The sequence below is a fragment of the Coturnix japonica genome, chromosome 14 (genome assembly GCF_054131305.1).
Source record: "Coturnix japonica strain WE chromosome 14, WE-NBRP24, whole genome shotgun sequence".
NCBI lineage: Eukaryota > Metazoa > Chordata > Aves > Galliformes > Phasianidae > Coturnix > Coturnix japonica.
In genome coordinates this window covers 13,382,323-13,405,687 of record NC_140676.1, presented here as the reverse complement: position 1 = coordinate 13,405,687, position 23,365 = coordinate 13,382,323, and the positions used below count along the sequence as shown (strand labels likewise).

General features: G+C 38.9%; 1 protein-coding gene across 15 annotated transcripts in view; it reads right to left on the bottom strand.

Moving 5' to 3' along the window:
• The window catches only part of TJP1 (tight junction protein 1), a 184,100-nt gene that overhangs the window by 153,247 nt on the left and 7,488 nt on the right, over positions 1-23,365 (bottom strand). For 2 of the 15 annotated variants that reach the window (XM_015872620.3, XM_015872622.3), the window contains exon 1: positions 443-809. The exons of 10 other annotated variants lie outside the window; for them this stretch is intronic. In XM_015872620.3, the coding sequence (XP_015728106.2) occupies positions 443-609 (167 nt within the window). In that variant the 5' untranslated portion in view covers positions 610-809. Of the gene's footprint in view, positions 1-442; positions 810-1,151; positions 1,434-23,365 lie in introns of those variants that run through there. 3 more of the 15 variants (XM_085515693.1, XM_085515688.1, XM_015872626.3) reach the window with 3 other exon arrangements.

Here is a 23,365-nt window from a genome sequence, read left to right as displayed (position 1 = left end):
TTTTTCATAACGTATTGTTGATTCGGCCAGAAAAATCGGTTCAGCACACCCATCGGCGAGCAAGAAAACACCGACAATGAGTCGAGGAAAAGTCCATTTCAGCATCTCAGCCGCCGCACCGAGGCCCGCACCGCCGCCCGGCCCACCTGCCCGGAGGGAGGCACGGCCCGGCGGGCTGGGACTCGGAGCCGCCCGTGTCAGCGCCCCGCACGCAGCGCAGCGCAGCGCCTGCCCGGCCGCGGCAGCGCCCCGCGGGACGCCGAGCGGGACCGTTCGGGCGCTGAGTCGCGGGCAGCTCCCGCGGGGCGCTCGGAGCCGGAACGTCCCGCCCTGAGGAGCGCGGCAGCCCCGGGCCCGCAGCGGACCCGCACGACGCTCCGCGGCCGCCGCCCGCCCGTCCCCGCCCGGCCGCAGAGCCGCCCGGCCGCGGTGCGTTACTCACCACAGCTTCCTCTTTAAGGGCATCAGACTGCCCCTGTTGGAGGCGGTCACCCCTATGGCCATCTGCAAGACAGTCAGGTATTTCTGATACTTCATTTTGCCGTCGCCCCCCCTGTCCCTGCCGCGTCCCCGCCGCCGCCACCGACAGAGTCTCTCCAGCCGCTGCATGCAATCATCAAATTTTTATTTCCAGGCATCTGCCGTCCCTGCGTCGCGCTCCTTCCCCTCCTCCTCCTCCTCCTCCTCCTCCTGCCGCGCTCCCTCGCTCTCTGCCCCCCCGGCTCTCGCTCTCCTCCTCCTGCCGCACTCCCGCTATCTCTGCCCCCCGCTGACGCTCTCCTCCTCCTCCTCCTCCTCCTCCTCCCGCCGCGCTCCCGCCATCCGCGCTCCAGCTGACGCTCCTCCGCCTCCCGCCGCGCTCTGCCCTCCCCTCGGCCCGCTCCTCTCCTCCTCCTCCACAGCCGCCCTGCTGCCCGCATCCCCCCGTTCGCACCTGCCGCTTCCCCTCTCCCGCACCGCCGCTGCCCGCAGGCCGCAGGCCGCTCGCCCCTTCCTCACCTGCGCCGCCTCTCGCTAGGCCCTACCTCCCCCCCCGCCGTCCGTCCCCTCGCGGTCCGTTACCCCGCATCCCCCCCAGCCCTGCGGGCCTCCTTCCCCTCCATCCCTGCCCCTTTCGGACGCCACGTTGACCCGCTGCCCGGCCCCGCTACCTGTGCTTTCCCCCCCGCCCATGTGGCGTAGCTGTGGCGCTGCCCTCCCGCCATCAGCGGGGCGCCATGCCGCAGCCCGGCCGCGCTGCCTCGCCCTGATCTCCTTAGCGCCCGGAATAGCCCCGCGCCGTCCCGATCTGCCCCTGCCGCCACACACGGGCGCTCGTGGCCGTCGGTCACGGGGGGAATCGGCGCGGTACCCGCCTGGGCGGCGCTGCGGAGGCGGGGAGGGGGAAGGTGAGGTGAGGGTGAGCGGCAGGAGCTGAGGTGCGGTGAGAGGGAAGTGCGAAGGTGAGGGTGAGAGGATGAGGGTGGAGGTGAGGGGAAGTGAGGGTGAAGGCGAGGTGAGGCTCAAGGTGGAGCTGAGGTGAGGGTGAAGGTGAAGGTGAGGATGAAGTTGATTGTGAAGGCTGAGGTGAGGATGGAGGTGAGGAGGTGAAGGTGGAGGTAAAGGTGAGGTGAGTTGAGGCGTGCTGGGCTGGCAGGACAGGGCAGTGCTTCCAACCAAGCCTCCTTCGGGATGAGAAGGAGGGATGTGCACCTCTGGATCCTTCAGCAAATGTAGCTGACAACATAACTGTAATAGTCCTACGTGTGACCATTATCATTACAACCTTAATTTGGTTTGTGCCCTCTTCAAGTTACACACTGAGAGCTGTAGAAAGAAGTCCAGCTCTTGATGAGTGCTTTTGGAATTCATTGTAAACGTCAGAGAGACCCATCTCTGAGCAGCCATACCTGAAATGAAGGGCAGCACGGGGCTGTTGATAAACAGCAGTTGGAAATATGGCTAGAGATAGCTGGTGGCTGTGCCCCGGCAGGAAGCTCTGAGTTATCCTTAATTCAAGTCTGAAACCTTCTCAATCCCAAGTAATATGATAAATCCACTGAAATGGGTCCATTTTTTTCTAGGATATTCTGTAGATGTTCTGATACATGTGTTGAGAGATGGTTGTTAAGTGTTTTAATGCAAAAAGTTCTTTTTCTTCCTCCAAACTGTCAGACCAGGGGAAGATTAAGGTCCCTTGATATCATCTGGGGTATTTTGGTTGTTCCAGTACTCCTAAATTATGTAGATATTTTGCAGAATATAGATAAGAGCAAATCCATTCTGAAGTGACAACTTTCTGTTAAGATAACACATAAGGGCTGCTCCAAAAGTAATGCCTCCTATTTTGTTCTGCTGCCCCACAACATGAGTTGGGTGTTGGTGGTATGGCAGCAGAGGTTGAAGCTTCCCACCAATATTCCATTACATGTTGCCTTGTGACAGATGGCAGCAGAGGCGCAGTTGGACAGAATGGTGTCTGACATGGAAGTGCAAATGAAGCAGAATTCTGGAATTGAATTTCTTTGTGTGAAAAAAATGACACCCATTGACACTGATCAACTCTTGCTGAAGCTTTATGGAGGCCAAGCAGTGGATGTGAGCACAGTGGGGTGGTGGATGATGCTTTTCAGCAGTGATGACAGTGGGTCACCTCTGCTAGTACAGGTTTTTTTGAGCACAGCATGCAGGCTCTTGTTCATCACTGGTGAAAATGCAGAGCTAACGGTGGTGTCTATGTTGAAATGGAGTTCATTCTAGCTAAGAATTTGCTCTACCAAATAGTGTTCCTGTCCTCTTTGTATGCGTTGTACTTTCCATGAAAATAAATAGGAGATGTTATATTTGGAGTGAACTATGTATAGTATGTATGAATTGTAATACTTGGCTGGAGTAGATGTCCCAGTTGACATTATCAGCTTGGAAAAAATACTATGAACAGCATTGTCACTTTGAGGCTAAGAGATGAGCGATTTGGTGATTTTTTGGTTCTTTTTCTGTGTGTAATCTGTGCATTTGGACTGTAGTATGATGTAGTACAAAGAAGGTAAATGTTTTACTTGTAAACATCAGATCTGAATTACAGGCATCTCGTAAGAACTGTATTACTGTGGTTAAGGATATGGGTGATTTTGCATTTTCAGCTAGAAATGAGATGTGTACAAATTCTATGTCAGAGAAGAATTTAGAATTCAATTGCTAGCTCAGTGTCCAGCCTGAAGATCTATGTCACACAAGATACCAGTGATGGGTTCTTTGTCTTTTGAGAGATCTCACACAAAAAGCAATGAAGGATGGTTAAACTGAAATTACTAGGAACATTAAAGACAAGGAGTTAATTCTTGTCTTTACATAATGCCAATAGTAAGTATACTATCTTCTGTAGACAGAACTTCAAAGCAGTTTGAAAACCTGCAGAGACCTTTTTTTTTTTTGCTGTGAAATAAAAAATATAAAACCAACACACTGTTTTTCCCTGCTGTGCATCCAGTCATTACTTCACTGAGAAAACACCTGTTGCCTACACAAGTTATGGGAGCGTGAGTGTGGGCTGGACTTTACTCTCACTGCTGTTAGCAGAATGGGAGCTACAATATATTCATTTACACTTGTGCAGTCCTCTTAAGAAAATCATTGCACCTTGAAATGCAAGGAAATACTGACTTTCAGAACAATGAGACTGTATTGGTTTGAATATCATATTTCAATTTTAACGTACCTGTTATAACTGTCAGAAAAAAACACATATTATCTTCAAAGAAATTCTTGAAATAAAAAACCTAGTCTTAATCTGTTGGTAGTTGTAGAAACATTGTAGATAAGGCAATGTAAGGGTTCAATGGGAGGAAATTTGATTTGAAATCTCATAAAACAGGGAGAAGCAGCTAAGCACTGAGAGTCCCAAAACATTGCTTGTCCCATTTTTACAATGGGAGATTTGGAACATAAATCTATTTTAAGTATCCATATACTAAAGTGTTAAGAAATGTGCCAACAATAGCTTGCATTTACCAATGCAATTTAACAATGGAACCTGGCTACACATTCAAATCTTTATTCAACAACTTTAAATCTGTTAATGAAGGGTCGGAATCATATAAGTAGGACTTCCTAATTCTTTTTAAATTTGAAAAATAATTATTTATTTCAGATGTAGCTCTATAGTTTTCAGTGACTTCACTCTGTTTATCTGGCTCTAAGGAATTAACTTTTGTACAGTTAATATATCATCCATAGTTCTTCGTGTGCGTTGCAGAGACCAATAAATTAATGATATAATGTTATTCTCTAATTTTAATTGCCTTTATTTCTGCTTCCCTCATACCTGTTCGTTCTTAGTGCTGCTCCATTATATATTTCTTTCAGAACACTGTTTTTTAAGCGTGTTTTTTTATATACCTAAAAGAGTAAAATGGTCCTGTCTCTCTTGCCTTTCAGATGAAAAGCCTATTTTTAGAAGGAGTCAGTCAGCAGCTTCCAGATTAGGGTAAGCGCCCAGATATCCCTCTGTTACCTCTGAGGCTATGTGGACCCTTTAGCTGAGCTTACGCCATAATTTATACAGTAGATATTCCCTGCCCGAGAGTGAGATACACTCTTCTTCAATACAGAAAGCTGAAAGCTGCTTATGTTTTTTGAACCTAGCATACATTTAAAAACAATTAATGTTCTGTTTTATTACTTCAGTTTAATGTAGTCGATTCATTATGGCTTTTTTTCTTCAATATGAGACCATGCAGAGCTGTAATTGTTCTTTAATTTTATTTGCATGGGTAAACTGAACTGCAGATTTTATTTCAGGACAATCTCTGTAATATGTCTATTGCCTAGTCCCCACTGTTTCTTCTGAAGCCTGTCTCTGCTATGGCTTCCTAAAGCACGTCTTGCCTCCAGAAGGACAGACCACTAGTTTAGAAAGTCACAACATTAGTATGACTGCTACACTTGAATAGATGTGTGATTGGCCCAAATTCCATTCATGATAGTAAGTTTACGCTAGTATAGTGTGCCATGTAGCAGATAGATGGTCAGACCCTGAGGAGGTGGAGATTAACACTGGTGTGTGTGATCTGATCTTGACCTATGCCTTCGTGTTTGTAGGTAAGTGGGCTATTGTCAACAGTGGGAAATGGACAGGCTGCAACCGAGAGCATGCTATTGATGCACTGTATTTTGGGAGCTCCTATCATCTGCAAAGCAGATAACTATCATAGAATAATAGAATGGTTTGGCTTGGAAGAGAACTTTCAGGTCACCTAGTTCCAACCCCCCTGCTATAGGCAGGGACACCTCCCTCTAGACCACGTTGCTCACAGCCCCATCCATAATAACAAGAGAGTACAACAGTGTCCTAACACCAATTTCATCCTAAAGTACATCAGTCATTTTTTTTTTCAATTTTGTCATTGTAAGAATGGGAGATTGCAGGTAGTGCAAAGCAAGAATTTTCAGTATTATTTACTTCTGCTGAGTTTGTGTTTAATTTAAGAAAGCCCGTTGTTTATCTTGCTTTCTGGCCATGTAGTGCCAGTTGTCATTAGCTGCCATCCTAAACTCTCACCTGTGTCACTTAGTCTTGATTGAACTCACAGAAGCTGGAGAAATTTAGGTCTGACATTAGTTTGGGCGGCAGAAAATTGTTTTCAAGAATGAAGAGAGGAAAAAGAAACTGTGTATTCAACTGACTTAGCTGTGCTGGTAGACAAGCAAAAATACTAATTTTTGCTGATTTAACTCTTTTTTTTTTTTTTTTTTTGCAAGCCTGTATATGCTACATTGTCTGGCAAAAATAAATAAATAAAAATTTTACTAGAATAAATGGCATCCTTATTGGTGCTGTAGTCACTACATCAGCACCTTTTGAGGGTAGATTAGGTCTTAATAATAGATTTTTGAGCAGTCAAGTGCATTCTTTTTTGAGGTTGTCAAAATCATATTTGAGCTGAAGCAGACGTTAAATAAACTTGTTGCCGCTTTTATCGCATATTAATCTTCTATTAATCTTTTATTTGCATTTTAGAATAGTCTTAACCTTAGCTTTAGTCTATATATAAAGGGGACTTCTCATAACACTACATTGTCCATTCCATCTATTTTTCAATACCATTGCTAGAGTGTAGGTGGAACAATTGATATTTTGTTAGTTAGAATATATCTGTTCTCCTTACTGATTTTTACTCTAATGATTGATAAAAAATCTTGGTGTATGCATATTGAATTCTGTTCTCCTATGGTATTTCATATGATTTGGGAACTTCTTATTACACATCTCCCTTTGTTAAGTGGTGCTGCAACATCCCAGACTGTGATTAAAACATGACTTCAGATTACTGATCTCCAAATGGACTCCAGTTTAATCTAAATCTTCCCCTTCACCAGAAGAGTTCTTTTACTGCATTACATTTTAGTACTAGTTCCAATAATTTTCACAGTTGGTCAACTAAAATCGTAATATTAATAAAGATTCCCTTTTACTAACAACATTAATGCAGATCCTTCAGGCAAGACAGATACTGAAACAGATTTCCTTGCCATTAATGTATAGACTTCATATGTCCCATGTCCCACTTTCTTTCTGGGGAAATAAATGTGTTATATTTGCCAAAGGCACAAGAGTTCCTTAGAATCTACAGGTACATCAGATGGGGAGACTCCAGTGCTTCTTTGTCCTCAAATATCTTCACAGAATTGATGTATTTTACTTAACCTATTATTGACAATCTGAAGTTTCTTAGAATGTGCTGTTAGAATTTTGAAAGAAACTTGCAAGCAAGCAGGCAGGTGTCTGTGTGGTCAGAACTATTCTCCTGTATGGACAGTCCTAGTGCTTTTCTACTGTGTCTGATGTGGAACTCCTTTATGCTACTACTATCAAATTTTACAATTTAAGATGCTATTAAAGCCAGTAAATCAGGCTTGTGCAAAATAGATCTGTGTTGCCACTGTCTGTTCAATACTTGAACCTATTTGTCGCAAACTTGTAATTCTGAGACATTACTTTAAAAAAAAAGAAAAGCACCGTAAGTCAAAATTATCCATATATCACATTATGCCTGACAAACATGACCCTCTCACAGGATAAAATAAGCTTAATGTAGAAAAAGATAAGCATATGCATGAATTCCATTAGTGCTCCCTGATACAGATTATTCATGTAGAAAACTACTGGAGGGAAGAAATCACCAAGCACACAATTTCAATGTGAGATGCAACAGAAAAAGAAGCGTAAGCGGCCTCACTTCCCATAAAAGATTCTAAGAAATATATTACCATCTGCAACACATCACAACTTCGGTACACAAAGATCTAATTAATTAGTCTTGCTAACTGCATATTGTTAGAGCTGAGAGAGTATGTAATTCTGATGGGAAGTGTGACCAGACTGCTATCATTCTGGAATGTAGAGTTGCTAGTAGCTTTCATTTTTAGGTGATATGCCCAATGGGAAAGTCTCCAAGCACACAACACTTAAAAGAAAAGGGGAAACTGTTGAAGTGTTGTGATAGGCATTATAGAACCTTTGTGAAAAAATAAAGAAAGTAGACCAATTCATGAGACTGTACTCAATTGCCTAGAAATAATACCTCTCTACATTTCCTTTACATTTTAAAATTGGGATAGTGAGTTCAGTGCATGGTAGCTGTACGCATCAGGATAAGTCAATCAAAATGAGAGAGAGTATTACTAAAGTTTCAGGAGCTTTTTGTGCCAGAAAATGTATGCGTGCCTCATTTTATAAAGTGATATTAATTCAGACCCTGATTTAGATTCATTAATATCTTTGATTAAATCCTAATGGAAATGTTTCCACATCCATGGGACTGTAAAGCCCGAAGGCCAGCTGGATGTTGCATGAATACGTTGAAATTGTTCAGAATGTGAAATGAAGGCTGTTTTATATGTCGAGTTGCATATTTGTACTCTTACCACAAGTATGAAACCCATTTTGCACTTCTGGGAAATAAGTCATTGTCACTACAATCTGTATGACTTTTACACTATACAGATAATCAGATTACCAGTACGATGAGCATTAATGTAATAGGATTTACTATAATTAGAGTCAAGTACACAGTAATCTACAATGAAAGAAACACAAAACTATTAGAGAAGATCATTAGAGGGATATTGTTTATGCTAATAATTTAACTTCTTAAAAACGTCTGATTTTAAGCAGGACTTTTCTTTGACAAAGTGACCAATCAGCTCTACCCACAAGTAATTAGTAATAGTTGAGTATTACTCTTGTCAAGCATGGGGACAAGTGGAACTAAATGAAAACATGAAACCTGGGTGACTGCAAGCTATCTGTTTCATTGTCCATCCTGAATAAAAAATAAAATGACAACAAGCACAAATGACAAACTGGTGATATACAAGGCTTTTAACATGTAGATGAAGTAGCCACATTTTAAATTATGGTTTGAAACCCACGAGACCTTAATATATGTCAGTATCAATATATGCCAAATGCTCCTGTTATTTCTAAATAAGGAAACATCCATGAAGTTTTGGTACAGATTGTAGATCTAGCTCCCAAATGATTATACCAATATATATACCAATCTGTTGTAACATCCTGATGGATCATAAAACTTAAGGTAATAAGCTAAGCAGGTGGGAATTAAGAAATGAAAAGCTACTGAAAGATAAACCTGCTAACTAAAGCTTGATGCTGCAGGGAACTTTTTTGTGACTGTCTGGGGTGACGTAATGAAAGGATGACCACAAAAGTTTGAAGGAGTTCTTCCTGAGATTCAATCTAGCATCCTAAAAGATGCATCTAGCAGATAGATGGACAGGCCCTGAGGAGCTGGAGGTTGATGCTAGTATGTGTGAGCTGATCTTGGCCCATGCCTAGGTGTTTGTAGGTGGGAGTAGGCTGTTGTCAACAGAGAGAGATAGACTGGCTGCCACTAGAGCATGCAGGTGCAGCTGTACACTGGAAGCTCCCATCAGCTGCAGAGCAACTAAGAATAAAGGATTGCAATGTTTTCATCAGCAGTTAGCTTCTGCCATAGCTTAGTGTCATGGTATCCTATCATATGAGAGACAGTGGGTTAGATTCAAAATCCAGTCATGAGATACAGCGTGTATCTTCAAAATTTTGTGAAATCCAATCCAATTATGTAGAGCAAAAGTTATTTCTGCTGTTAAGAGTTTGTAAGATTAGATATTTTAATCACTGCATTTTTAGTTTTAAGAAAATAGCAGAGGTAGCATTGCTAACATTCCAGGAAAGTAAAGCTCTCCCATTATGTGTGAGTGTGTCAATATAAATATCAGCTTAAAGAAACTCTGGAGCCAAGGTTTTAAAGATGCTTCAATTTTTGAAAGCCTAATTCAGAATACGTGTTATATCTTTGGCTGGGTATCCCACATTCCTGCTCATCCTTGAAAATATTGGCCCAAATAAATACAAAATGTATGCACAATATTTTTTCAGTACAACAATGCAATAAAGATTTTAAATATGTCATTAAATAATCAACAGTTGGATTACGTTCAGGAATATGGAAATTAAGTACATAAAAAGTTTTTCTCTGCAGTTTCCTTAGAGACTAATACATCATCATGAAGAATGGTTCTGTTTATTACAGATACAGGTATCTTTGAGTAATTAATATACTTTTTCTACTTCAAATTTGGCTACAAAACAGATTTAAAAGCCTTTTTTTTACTAACTGGTTTTCAGACTTCTCCAGCCTCCAATAATTTCTTTATAAACAAGGAAGATTCATGTGCAGATCAACAATCTCACTATAAACCTGATTTTTATAACAAATAAGCAATTTTCTGCCCTCTTCTTTAGGGAAGACACAATCAATTTTATCTTCTTTTCTACACTGCAGTTATTGCTACTTTTGGCATAGTTAATCTGGCTCCAAATTTGCTGGGAGTAGACTGTTTTTTTTTTAATTGCCCCAGTATAAAAATAAAATTGCCTTTATGGCACTCTTGATATTACACTATCAAATTGCATAATGCCTGGAAAAAAGTGCACTAATAGCAGAAGGGAAAAAGAGGAGAATTAGGAAACTTACTATTACTTACTTAACACAGTGCACAGAGTTGTTTTTTTTTAGTTTGGGTGTTTGTTTTGGTTTCTGTTTTTATTTTTTATTTTTGTTTTTTTATTGTGTTTTTAAGCTAAAGAACTAGGGGAAGTAAATAATGCACTGATCAGATTTTGTCTAGTAAGGTGAACAGACTTAAATCACCTTTTGCTGTTACTGCAGCTTATTTGACATTTTTCTGATCAGATCTGCTTCTCTTGATTTAAGACATTAGAATATATATATATATATATATATATACATACATACATACATACATATACACATATATATACATATATATATATAAAGAGAATGTATTTATAAATAGAATATAAATACAGTAGTGTTTTTTTCAAGATTTTATTACTCTAACTTAAAATCCATAATCACATCAGTACTCTTTTTAATCTAAAAATTTCTACTTTCTAGGATGTTCCAAAAATAAATTGGCAAAATATATTAAATAAATTTATACTTTAATACTCTGTTCTTGAACAGTGAACAAAGAACTCTGCCCTTGTTCTTTGTTTGCTTCTTATCATCTAACACTTTACCTGAAGCATCCAAAGCATGAGCAAGACCCTGTTAGGGTCAGATGTACCCAGAGGGCATAAAATAATAAGGCTTCACTAAGGTCATCATTTTATAGCATGTGAGGGTCTAGCAACATTGTTTATTCCATTCATTTTGGCGAATGTTGGAAGCAATGTTTACACTGAGTGTTTTCCTGGAGCTGACCTGAATAGTATCTGTCCCAAGGTCTATCAAGCTGTGATCTGCACTGCTGCAGTGCCAACATACACTGCATAACAGTTACAGTGTAATTGCTCTTCTCAGTATAACCTACAACCTTTTTTCTCATGATACAAGAGCAGGCTTCAGAGCTCACTTGCTATCCTGCCAAACAAGCAATTTACCCACCATCTGCATGTAAAGAAAACCCAAGTCGTTATGAAACTGCATACTTCTTACTCAGCATTGTATTTTTCTGGAGCTGTGCATTGACTTTCCTGTCTTTGAAACAGCAAGACAGGCTGCACGAAGCTCTCTTTTTTATTATTTTAGTTTTGGTTGAAGAACCTTACTTTTAGATCCTGTGAAAATTCCTCTAGCATATGCAAAGGACAATGTATGGAAAATAACTATGGATCCATAAATAGAGATCTGTACTGACATCCTAAATAGTTCTGCAGATCTATTTGTTTCATTGCAGTAGCAGAAACTCTTCCTCAGAACCATCTGTACCGCTACTGAGATCTGAAAACCAGAGCACACAAAAGGGATGGTGTTCAGTGGATGGTGAGCAAGGCTACTCTCTAACCTCCTTCACTTATTTGCAAACCCACTGTCCAAGTTATTCTTGCATACACATCGCTCTCACTCCCAAACTACAGAAGCTCAACCCGTTTCACTGTCAAAGTCAGCTGACTTCACACAGGTCTAGAGGGATATTCTTCCACCAGAATTTTGCTTGGATGTTAGTGACAAACAAATAGAATAAAACAATGACTGGAAAAATAAATAACAGTGAATATACAAATGGAAATAAGGAAAGCATATTTCATTTCTGCTCATGTAGCCAAAAAATAGCGTTTCCACTTTTGTGAGTGGCCTCACAAGTAGCTGAAGATACCTTTTTTTCAGCATGGACAGTTTGAAAGTACCTTAGTGTACACTGACAGTCCAAGAAAGTGTGTGCATCTCAGAGGACAGAAGATGTAGTATTTGTGGGAATAAAACCAGGACACCAATACTTGCAAGTAGTCACTGAATTCAGTTTCATAATCTGTGCATTTTACTTGGACAGCAGCAATAAATCACAAGCCCTGCAACAGTTTGTGGGGAAGGTTCCTCGTGAAGCTGAAGTCAAAGACTAAGGTGGGTCACTCTGCATTTGATTCATTCCTTACAACAGATAAGTTTCTGGTTATCTTATCATGCAGAAACCATACATACCATCTGTTGAGCAGTTGTGAAATATTATTATTATGGTATGCACAGTGTGAGTGAAACAAATAATTTCTGCTTTTGTCTTCCTATATTTTCATGTGAACATGCCTCTAAGTACTCCACGTTATTTTTAAAAGCCATCTTACCTCTGCAAGTTCTAAAAGCATGTCGCTGTTACCATTATGCTGCACTTGATGATGTAACATAGTAAATAACTTGAGTTACCAGTGACTTCTGTGCATTTTCACAGCGTGCTGATATTTTACCAGAAGGAAACTTTCCAATGACTTATGCAGAGCTGATACCAGCAGTTCCCAAGGGGTGGAAAGCACAATAAGAAAAATCATCTAGTACAGAGGCAGGATGCAGTTTTCCAGTAGCAAGGAGAAAAAAGCAATCTATAAGCATTCTGACGCTATTCCAGCTGCAAGGAATTCTATTCTTTTGATGAATTTAAAATCAGGATAATACCAGTGTCATTTCTTAGTTACTCTTCCTCCTACTTGGTGTAGAAATCTGACATCTCATGACAAATCTAATGCTCCAGAAGCTCATCTTCTCTCTGGTGAATTATATTGCAAATATAACCAAATTCAAGGTCATAGCTAAGAATCCAAGTGAATATGATTAAATTAAATATAATGCATAGAATCTCATTCCCTTTTCTGTCATCTTCAAATTTATACCTGCCTCATTGAAAGAGTATAATGGTGAATAACACCAAACTTTAGACTGATGAATTTCTGGAGGAGTTGACTGTATGAGTTATCTAAACCTTCAAGAAATCTTAGTATGTAATTTGCATTCTCTTTACTATACTGACACCTTGAACACATACTCTTGATATTTGTGTATTTGCTGACTACCATTAAATAGAAAGAAGTTAGGAAGGAAATTACCCATATAAAATTCCCATGGATTTTCGCAAAACTTCTTCTGCAGACCCAGCATTGGTCTTGAGACATTTCTAGATCATTGCTGCTTTTGATGTGCTGTTATTTCGATGCTTCCCTCCTCAATATCATAAGCTCAATTTTTCTTTGCAGTCCACTGGAAGCATTCTAAGAACAGCTTAATTCACCTTCTGTCACCTGCCCAGAGTGGCAGTGCTCCCATTTGTTCAGCAGCAGCCCTGAAGTTGCTGATACATTGTGCTGTGAATTTTACTGCAAAGCCAGCTTCTAGAAGAGGCAAACTCCTCCATCCTCAAATAATATTCCTCCATCCTGTTACTTGTGTTTTTCAGAGACTGCTAGTTACTGTAGCTTACATAATTTATGTTTTACACACTCTTGTCAACCCAGATAAAAGAAGAATTCCATCACCTGGCTTGCATATGCCAGGTTTATATGAAAAAAGGTTTGGAGATGGTTTATGAAAATATTCTTCATGTTTGTTTGTACTGGATGTGTATTCCACTTGCCTATATTTCAATAATAACTACTGTGAAAGTTATAAGAAAACTCACATAAAGAATATAGAAATGTTATTAAAGGGGTGAACAATCCCAGGATACCAAACAACTTGGAAATGCTATTTTAATTATTACCTTGTGCCTGCTGGCTTCATATTGTGTTTATTTTTCTATGTCTGTACTAATAATGACGGCTTATTTGCATGTGTGGAATACAGGAAGTACATGGGCAAAATTCTTGCACAGAATATGTTTTGAAATGCTGCAGAGTGAGATATATATCTACGACATCTACTTTTCCTTTATCAAGTAACCACTCTATCTGTACGGTGTGTGTAGCAACAGTTAACACTGAAAGACCTGCCCTTCTACTCATCTGAATAGACCAGAGTTATTTCCAGCCAGCAGTTACCATTACTCTGGGGGAGGGCTAGAGAAAGGCAAGAGCAAGAGCTACCCATGTTTGTTCAAGTATCCTACCATGGGTTGATTAAAGTCATGTGCTCCTGCTTGTCCCTTATCCTTTATCCCTTACAGAAGGAGCATGCGGCAATAATTTGCAGCAAGATTTTTATGTAAGCGTCCCCCTTACATGGATTTTATGCAGAAAAGGAACATATGGTTGAGAAAGAGCATTAATACCCAGGTACAGCTGGTCTTTGAAGATTTTAAGTGATCCAGATAGAAAGATTGAGCAAATGAATCCCAAGGGGGACCAGCTATTCTGATACTGTTCTTCATCACAAGTATTACCCTTACAGTGAGATGTCTATGGAAACCTACAAATAGAGCGACGATGGTATTGTCAAAAATAAGATAGTCATATAAGAAAATAAGACAAAAATAAAGCCCTTAACATAGCCAGTAATAGAGAACTTAATCAGTCTGCCTAGCTAGCAGCAAAATATAAGCAAGCAAACTGATTAATTTGTCTATTGTTATTAGTTAATGCAACAACCTAACATTCCCCCATGACAGCAATGTCTCTGTGCCAGGTTTTTATTATCCTGCAGTACTGGCACTCTTAAAATTCCTATTACTCAGAGAGTTTACATTGATTTAAGGAGTTTTGTTTGCTGGATATAAAAAGAGCTATCACAAAGAATTTAGTGTCAGACCTTAGTTGAGGATCAACCCTATTTTCTATTTAAAGTACTCAGTGGATTTAGAGAAAAGTCACTTTTAAAAAAGTTCTAAGGCACTAGATTTATCTGAGGAGCTGATCCCAAATAGCTGTGCTTTTTTAAATTTTTTATCACATGGAAATATCACAGCACTCCTGAGATAGTCAGGCTTCATTATTGTATATTCCAGAATCCCAAACAGAATTGCTGCAAGCAGAGACTAGGTGTAGTCAACTGCTCTGATGTGGGGTAAAAATCCCCAAGGTATATCTTCCCATTATAAACTAATTTGCCAGAGGCATAAGGAATAAAGTCAACATGGGAAATAAAACAGAGCCCAAAGAAGAAGAGCCTTTCAAACTCCCACTGAGATCAGCAGCAAATCTAAAGGTTACTCTCAATACAAACAAAAAAGCTAAAGTACAGAATCTGAAGCCAGGGGCTACATTTGGATAAATGAAGTTTTATTTGACAGGTCTACTCAAGGTAAAAATCCAGTTTCGGAAGTAACCCACATTGACATCTATGGTTACAGCATCAGTGACAATGAAGTTGCTAATACAAAATGGACATACAAAATGAAATAAAATTTTCTCTGAATTCTGCAGGAAAAAAATGCATAGCTAAGGTAAAAATCTTGTTCTGGAACAGCTACTGGATAACATGTCTGTAACTGGTAGGATTAGAACTGCTATGACACAAGAAATCCTAAGCTAATTTGGAAGCAGAACAGCTGAAGAAAGGCTGTTCAGCAGAAGTTGGAATTAGAGCAAGAGGTTAAATTGCTTCAGATTGTTTCTGTGCCGATCTTGGAGCCAGATGTGAAAGTCTGGGCGAGATAACCATCTTTCCAAACCAGCAAATCTTTTGTAGGCCAGGAAGTTAAGAAGGCAAGATCACAGATCCTGTATCTAGGACTATGAATAAGAAAAATTTCCTTTTAGCTTCTCGTGTAAGGTTAATTTAACAACCATGAAAATTAACAGGGAAGATGAGGTACCACTTGAAAAAAACAAACTAACAAAACACCATGAAATAACCGACAAAAACAAAACAAACAAACAAAAAACTAAAGTAATTAAAAGTTGCTTCGTATTTCCTAGGACTAAATACAGAAATTTGCTGAATTACGTAGATTTTCAGACCAAATGCAACAAGCTAGAGTAAATCTCAAGGAGGTCCAAGTCACAGTCTTGTTCTGTAATATCTGCATGAAGATTTTATAATGCTGTATGTTATTAAACATGTTGATGTCTAAAAATGTGCAGAAGGGCTGTCTGCTTATAGATCATGCAGCACAAGGAGATACTAGCTACATAACAAATTAGTAACGGCTGGATGATTTGAAACTAGAAGGCCTAACATGACAGTACAGGGCAAATTCCACTCAGTTTACGAAAGAAGACTACTTTACCTTGGGCGATAAAACAATGCCTCTAGATTGGATTTTGCAGAACCTGGGGCTGCCTTGTGAAGCTGTGTGATAACTTAGTCATGACAAAGATGCCACAGGATCAAGGAGCCCAGCAGAGAAATTCTGCTGCCCAGAAAGATTCCAGTTTGAGAAATCTTAATTGCTTGAAGAGTTGTAATGAATAAAGGAATTAAGCTTGAGGTTAAAAAATTTAGAAAGAAAGTCAATTCTTCTATGTTCCTTTATGAAAATTTTGATTTCTCTAAGCAATAAACTTGTGTTCTATCATCTTTTTCCTTTGAGAAATTCATTGTACGAAGTGCTTTAGATCTTCTGGTTTTAGATTTTCTTTTGGCAGAGGTTGTTTTTTTTCACTGGAAAGAATCTTTAGCTTTAATGTCATATTTCAAAATAAATTTTCTTGCCCTTCTTTCCTTTCTCCCTTTGACAGCCATCATTGCTGAGTAATGCCCTGGGTCATGCTTTCAAAAAGTAAATTCTTCATTTCTAACTTTGCTGCAAAACCTACTGCAGAGTATATATCCAGTGGACTAGGCACTTGTCCCTTTATGAAATAACAGTTGAATTCTGTAAGGAATGTGTCTGACACAAGAGTTAGATGTAAATCCATAAAGAAACATGGAAGGAAAGATGACCAACTGTAGAAATGGTGTTAGGAATATATACACACGTACATTCACATGTACATGCAATTTAGGAATATTATGCAATAAATGCATTAAATATATAATTTGTTCCACCAGAAAACACACTGTGAATCCAAGTCATTGCTTTGTTAAACAAGACTCCAGACCAAGCCAAAATCTTTGTCACGGAGTACAGGCAGCTTCATCTGAAGTCAATACAGTTGACCCAAGGTATCAAAGATAAATTTTATCTGGATAAAAAAGTCCTGAAATTATGCCTAGATAGCAGTTATTTCCCTCGGAGAATTTATTACCAGAAGAAAACTTACTTTAAAATAAAAGGAATCTTCTTACATCTCTTGGCAGAACATCAGGTATTTCAGTAAAATACAATCGTCTTCTCCAGCAACAAATTTCCACCCCTATCAAATCTTAGCACAAAAAACCACTAGCACTCAACTCGTATTTTGTGAATAAACTGAACCAATGTCTCTAATGGGAGCCTTCACCTAAGTAATATATTCTTTCATTGCTAAATCCTGCTTTCACTAAATTTTTAAATTCTATTAATTGTATGGAATGCAGAAATGAGCCTTTAATCACATAATGGTTATTGAGATAATCTTTGTTAAAGAGCAGGTTCATTACTGCTGAAGGTGACAGATTAACAAATCCTGGCAATAATGGCTGCTGTTTATTCCGTTGCATGGCAGGTCTTTTCAAGGTCCTTAGGATTTGTGTTATATATAGTTTGCTTTCTACTCCCCAGTTGTTGTTTTTTTTCCCCAGCATTTTAATTCAACTGGTTTATGGTTGCTCAACAGAAGAAAATGACTTGTTGGTGTATGACATGTTACCTCTGTGGTGTATGAACATATTTTGATTTCCACAGCACTGAGTCAGCATTCTGATGAGTTAGCATTTATATTCCCGACAGCTGTTTATTCCTCTCAATGTAATTTCAGAGATAAATGTCCAGAAGGGATTTGTTGCCCCAGATCTATCAGAAAACATATTTAAGATATTCTGTGGTATTTAAATCATAAAAACCCTATTATTCAGTAATGTTAGGACAAAAAGGGTTCAGTTTTGAACGTTAAATAATATAATCCTTACTATATTATTTTTAACTGTAATGTAGTAAAAAAGTATCTTACATTTTATTTTCTATGCAAAATCATATTGATGATTTTCAGGGAGAGAGTAAATTTAAGAAACATTCTGAAACTTCCAATATGTACAATTTTGGGTATTTTTTAATCCTTTTCTTTGGAATTGAGAAAGTAGCTCTGAGAAGAAGAGATAGTAACTGGTGCACATCAAGGACCAGACTTTGCCTGGAATAGCTCATCAGCTGCATCTTACAAAAGCCACAAGACAAGCAGGCACAGTGGAACATGAATCTCAATAGAAGCACCAGTGTACAACGATTCACTGCATTTTGAAATTCTACAGGCAATCCTCAAGGGTTTTTTGGGCAAATGTGATGTTGCCTACCATCATTCATTTGCAGTGAATTTTATCTACATTTTTTTGTTTAGATTTTAGTCTTGTAAAGTTATGTTGATGGTGCAGAGTAAATAGATTTTGTTTTCCTGCACCATCTGTACAGACTCTGGAGATGGTGTGCTTGGGATTTGTGACCACAGCTGCCTGATCTTTGGATTTTAGGTAAATTAGTGCCATGAATGCCTGTAGTAAATCCTTCCAGTAGACTTTTCTCTTAGACTTGGGTTTGCAATATGGCGGAGTTACTGTTAAAGTTACTGTGAGTCAGATTATTGATGTGTATATTATGCAGACAAAAATAAAATGCAGTTCTGAATCTCCTTACATTACTGATTTTGACCATAGCTGTTGGCAGTGAATTCTACAAATTACTTTTGATTTTGATAAAAGAATTAAAATATGGATATTTGCTCTGCTCTCTGCTCTTTTAACCTCGATTTTTTTCTTGACTCAGGAAAAAAGTAAAGAGGGGATCTTGATATGAGTGTTCTACAATCTCAGTTCATTCATAATGCAATTCAAATCCTGCATTACTTACCTTCTGTCATTTCCTACTCTCCAGTCTAAATAAAGCAATTTCCTCTTTCAAACTTTCTTTAGTTAGATTAGTTATATATATTGCTAACAATTTTCACCATATTTACATTGATTTTACATTTCTTCTTTTCTGGGGTACAGTAAAATGAACACTGAATGGTATTTTGTCTGCTCTTTTAGCTGCTGTTTACCGCCAATCCTCAGTTTTCACTGAGCTCTCTGCTCTATCAGGTTCTTCCCCCTAGCACGGTAACTATAACTTGAGAGATAAAGACAACAGGCCAAACTTACTTGCAGTCAGTTCCATCCATCTCAGCTACAAATACACCCATAGATGAACAAAGCAATAAATAAAAGCATCATGTTTTCTACTCCAGTTAATTGTAAAACATTTTAAATACAAGCAGTACTCTTGATGCTAAGCTCTTTATTAAAGTACCAACATTTAAATGTTACTATCCTAGAACTGTTCCCCCGAAGCCTTAGTCATGTCAATATATGATGCAATTACTGAGGATTACTGATGCAAATAATGGTGTGAAGGATTAAGCTTTAGCTTGCAAGCTTTAGTCTCATAATGTATGTGAGATTGCCTAGGAACACTGGGTGGTTTTAGTTTTGTTGTAAAGAAGACAGATAAAGAAGATAAATAAAGACGCTCTCTTTTCAGTAGTGCTGGATGAAAGAACAAGAAGCAGTGGGCACAAACTGAAACACAGAAGGTTCCATGTGAAAATTAGGAAGCACTTCTGTGCTGTGCAGGTGACAGAGCACAGGCACAGGTTGCCCAGACATTGTAGAGTCCTCTCCTTAGAGATCTCCAAAAGCCACCTGAGCATGGGCCTGGGCAGCCTGCTCTGTGTAACTGTATTGAATCTAGTCATTCTAGATCATTATGGCTGTGACATACGTACCATAAATAAAAAGGTAGAAGTAGAAGATAATAATCTCTATGAACTGTTCATGAAAGTACATTTCAGCCATTTCTGTACAAATGTTGCAGCCCCAGTGTAGACTTTTGTGTCCTTGTCAAAAGTCCTTAAATTTATATTGAGATGTGACAGTGGCTACATGTTACTGTTATCCCCTGTTTGTGCTTGTCAGTCTTTTTCTGGCTTTGTAGAACATCCTGAAGATTGCAACACCTGTACTGTAATTTTATATTTGTGTTCAGCATCCCACTTACGTTTAATAGCATAGTGAGAATGGTCATTAGGGTCAATGTGTTTTTCTAGAAGATACTCAAAGCTTAATGGTCATCTTTAGTCACGTCTTTGTGGATAGTCTTGTTTCTATCTCAACCTTAAAAGATTTGGGAAAAAGAAGTGATTTGATTGTTTGAAATACTGCTCTAAGTGATAGTGCACGTAGCTCTCTGCCTCTTGAGAAATCACTGGCTTACACAGTAAGCAACTACATGTACTTCAGCTGCAGAACTTTAAAGATTTTGCACTTATTCATGATTATTCATGTAATATTCAACACAAAACTCCTGGTACTCACTAGTGATATAAACATCGCGAATAGTACCAAGATCAACAGCAATAATGCATTTCTTTTGCATAAATTGAGTATCAGCTTCTTGGTAGTACTGTTATTAGTATTTTGTGTGACTTCTGTGACTGGAGCTCTCAGGTGAGACTGATAATCATCTGTCTTGACTTGGCAGTTATGTCTACATGGAAGTATTGCTATGACAGAAAGGTCTAAATGGAGTTATTACATATTGTTTAATAGAGTTGTTTCTCAGTCTGCAAGCAGAGCATATGCCTACAGCACCAAAAGAAGTAATTCCGTGGTAATCTTATGATTCATTGCTGTTGTGGTGGAAATAGTAGCAAAGAATATGCAAGCTTAAAGAGCTGTAATTTTTCTAGGTACATCCTATTTTTAAGACAGAATGCTTCTCTGAGAAGTTTGTGTTAAGATGCAGTCATTTTATATGATCTTGTACTCAAGATGTGTTTAAAATATGGAAAGAGTATGTGTGCATTTCAGGTGACTCGTCAGCACAGTAACAGTGGAAATGTATATTGCTAAGTCCACTTCCTTTGGTACATATGCCTGCTCAAAATTGACACTTCCATTTTATTAATATTTACCAAAACCTTCACTTTTATAATAACAAAACATTGCAGAAGGGAAGAGTCTTCTTAAGAGAGAAATACAGGCTGGGTGAGTGGATGGATGGATGGATGGATGGATGGATGGATGGATGGATGGATGGATGGATGGATGGATGGGAGGACAGACAGACTGACAAATCTTTTAGGTATTTCTAGCCAAGAACAGTCAAAAAACCAAAAAGATTAGTCTGAGACTGATTAACCATAGAAGCCTGACATTATGGAAAGTCAAACATCAGAAAAGAAAGTTCCAAGGCCAGAAGATACCTTTTTTTCTGTTTTTGTCACAAGCTAAGGAGGAACAGATAACTGGGTTTTAGGCATTTTCAGACACAAGATATTGTCTCAGAAGGCATACATAATGCATTGCTATGGTGATGGTTACCACAGATGATATAGAAAATTTGTAAATATTGTGTTTAAGTATAGTTATCTTACATAAGCAACTGCAACTTCAGCTAGAACTGCCTTTAGTTATTTATAATGTGTTAGAACTTGTCTTACATTTTGTGTAGCAGTTAGTTTGAGAAGTAATGATTTAAATAGATGTAAGTGCAGGTTATTACAAAGTGCATCACACTGGGCACTTTGAGTGCCAACCTGGCTTGACTTTTCAGTACAAAAAGAAGCTTGACAAGATGGATCCAGCTCACAGTAAAGCCATATTCTGTTTCCTTACCTACTATGTCACTGGACGAAGCACCACTGGGCAGGACCTAAAAGTTGCTTGGACATCTAGAAACTGCGGGTGCTGTTAGGTCCAGCTTACCTTATTTTGGTTTCTTATACTTGCATATCTGATTCTTTAATTCTCACCCTCGCATTTTCTTAGTTTTAAATTTCCTTCTATAAGCTGCTTCTTTTCCAGAAGAAAAAAAAAAAGAGTTCCAGCTTTCTCAATCACTCTCCATGAAAGAAGCCATTCCTTCTCACATGTCTGACCACTGTTACTGCTCTCTGTACTTTTTCCAGATCTAATGTAACCTTTTCAAGATGCAAGCACCAGAGCAGCAGACAATATTCCAGGTGAAAGCAAGCTACAGCATTATATATTGCCATGATTATATTTTCTGTTTTGTTCTTTTTTCCTGTCCTAACAATTCCTAACATTTGCAGATTTGAACTGCTGCTATGCCCTAAATTGATGTTTTTATGGAACTATTTGTCACAATCCTAAACTTTCATTTCAGCGGTAACAGGCAGCCCAGAGCTCATCACTTTATTCATAAGGCCTAGAACACTTTTGCCCACATACATCATTTCACATTTATCTACGCTAAATTTCCTCTGCCATTTTGTTACCCAGTCACTTACTCCTACAAGGCCCATCTACAGTTCCCTGCACTAACCCTCATACTACATTGAGTAAATCTGTATCCTCAGCAAACTTTCCACCTCACTGCTACCACCTTTTAGAAAATATTTCTGGAATTTTAAAAATAGAATGAATCCTCACAGAGTTCCACTTATGTTTTCTGTATGTAATTCCACTAAGCTTGTAGAGCTGAAAATCTGGGAGGGGGCATAATTACAGTGCTGGGTAGCAAGGTATTCAACCCCAGTCTGTAGGGTGGTACAGAGCTGTGTGATGACATATCTCAGACTTGCTGTATAAGAATTATTTGCAGTACTGTACTATGCTCTGTCCCAGCAGTGGAGAACTGTGCATTTTCTGGCAAAGTTCTGCATTTTCTGAAGTCCTCTTGAAAGGGATTTCTTCTATATACAGTCCAGTCCTGAAGCCTTTGCCTGTCGTGTTTGGACACCCATCTTACGTAGCCCCCTTCATGTGATTAGATGCATGCAGCCTCACAAGTCAGAAAAAGAAACTGAAGTCAAACTTCCAGTAAGAGGTAGGAGGCTAATAGTCTTTGCCAAGGGAATGCATCAGAGCACAGAAACAGCATTTCAGATTAGTGGAATTTAAACAGTACACAGCCTCGTGACTGGATGAGACACAGTGCAGCAGTGAACTACGTAAAGCAGGTGTAGAAAGTCCTTGGTGGTATGATTTGGTTTGATATATGAATGCAAAAAAGGAAGCATATATAGACTGTTTGAAGCGATTGAGTATAACAGCAGCAGTTAGTAAAACAGATGAAACCTGAATGTTGAAACAGTTACTTGTTTATATTTGGTTTGGACTTTGGTGGTAGGATTTAACAATACCCTGAACTTAATTTTATCATTTGAATACGATAAAGGGAATATGAGAGGTTTCCAGATCAGCAAGGAATCATCTCAAAGTTCATGAAGTGTGAAAACTATCACATCTGAGATGTATTCTTGTATTTGGCAGTGAGTTGTATTTGGGTGCCCTTTGCCTATGTCTGGGTATCACAGGTTCAGAAAGAAATACTTTGTTTAACAAATGCAATGAAGTGGAGGCAATATTTGTCACTAAACCTTTGAAACATCCTAGTTATATTTGTATTGACTGGTAAGGAACATAAAATAATGAACTCAATAAGTAATACTGACAAATTGAAAATAAGAAATGTTTCTAACCCTCTGATATCCCTTCTGTTTTTGCTGTTGGCTTGTTTTGTAGCATGGCCAGGACAGTTAGGCAAACAAATCATTGCAACAAAATGTTATGATAACGTC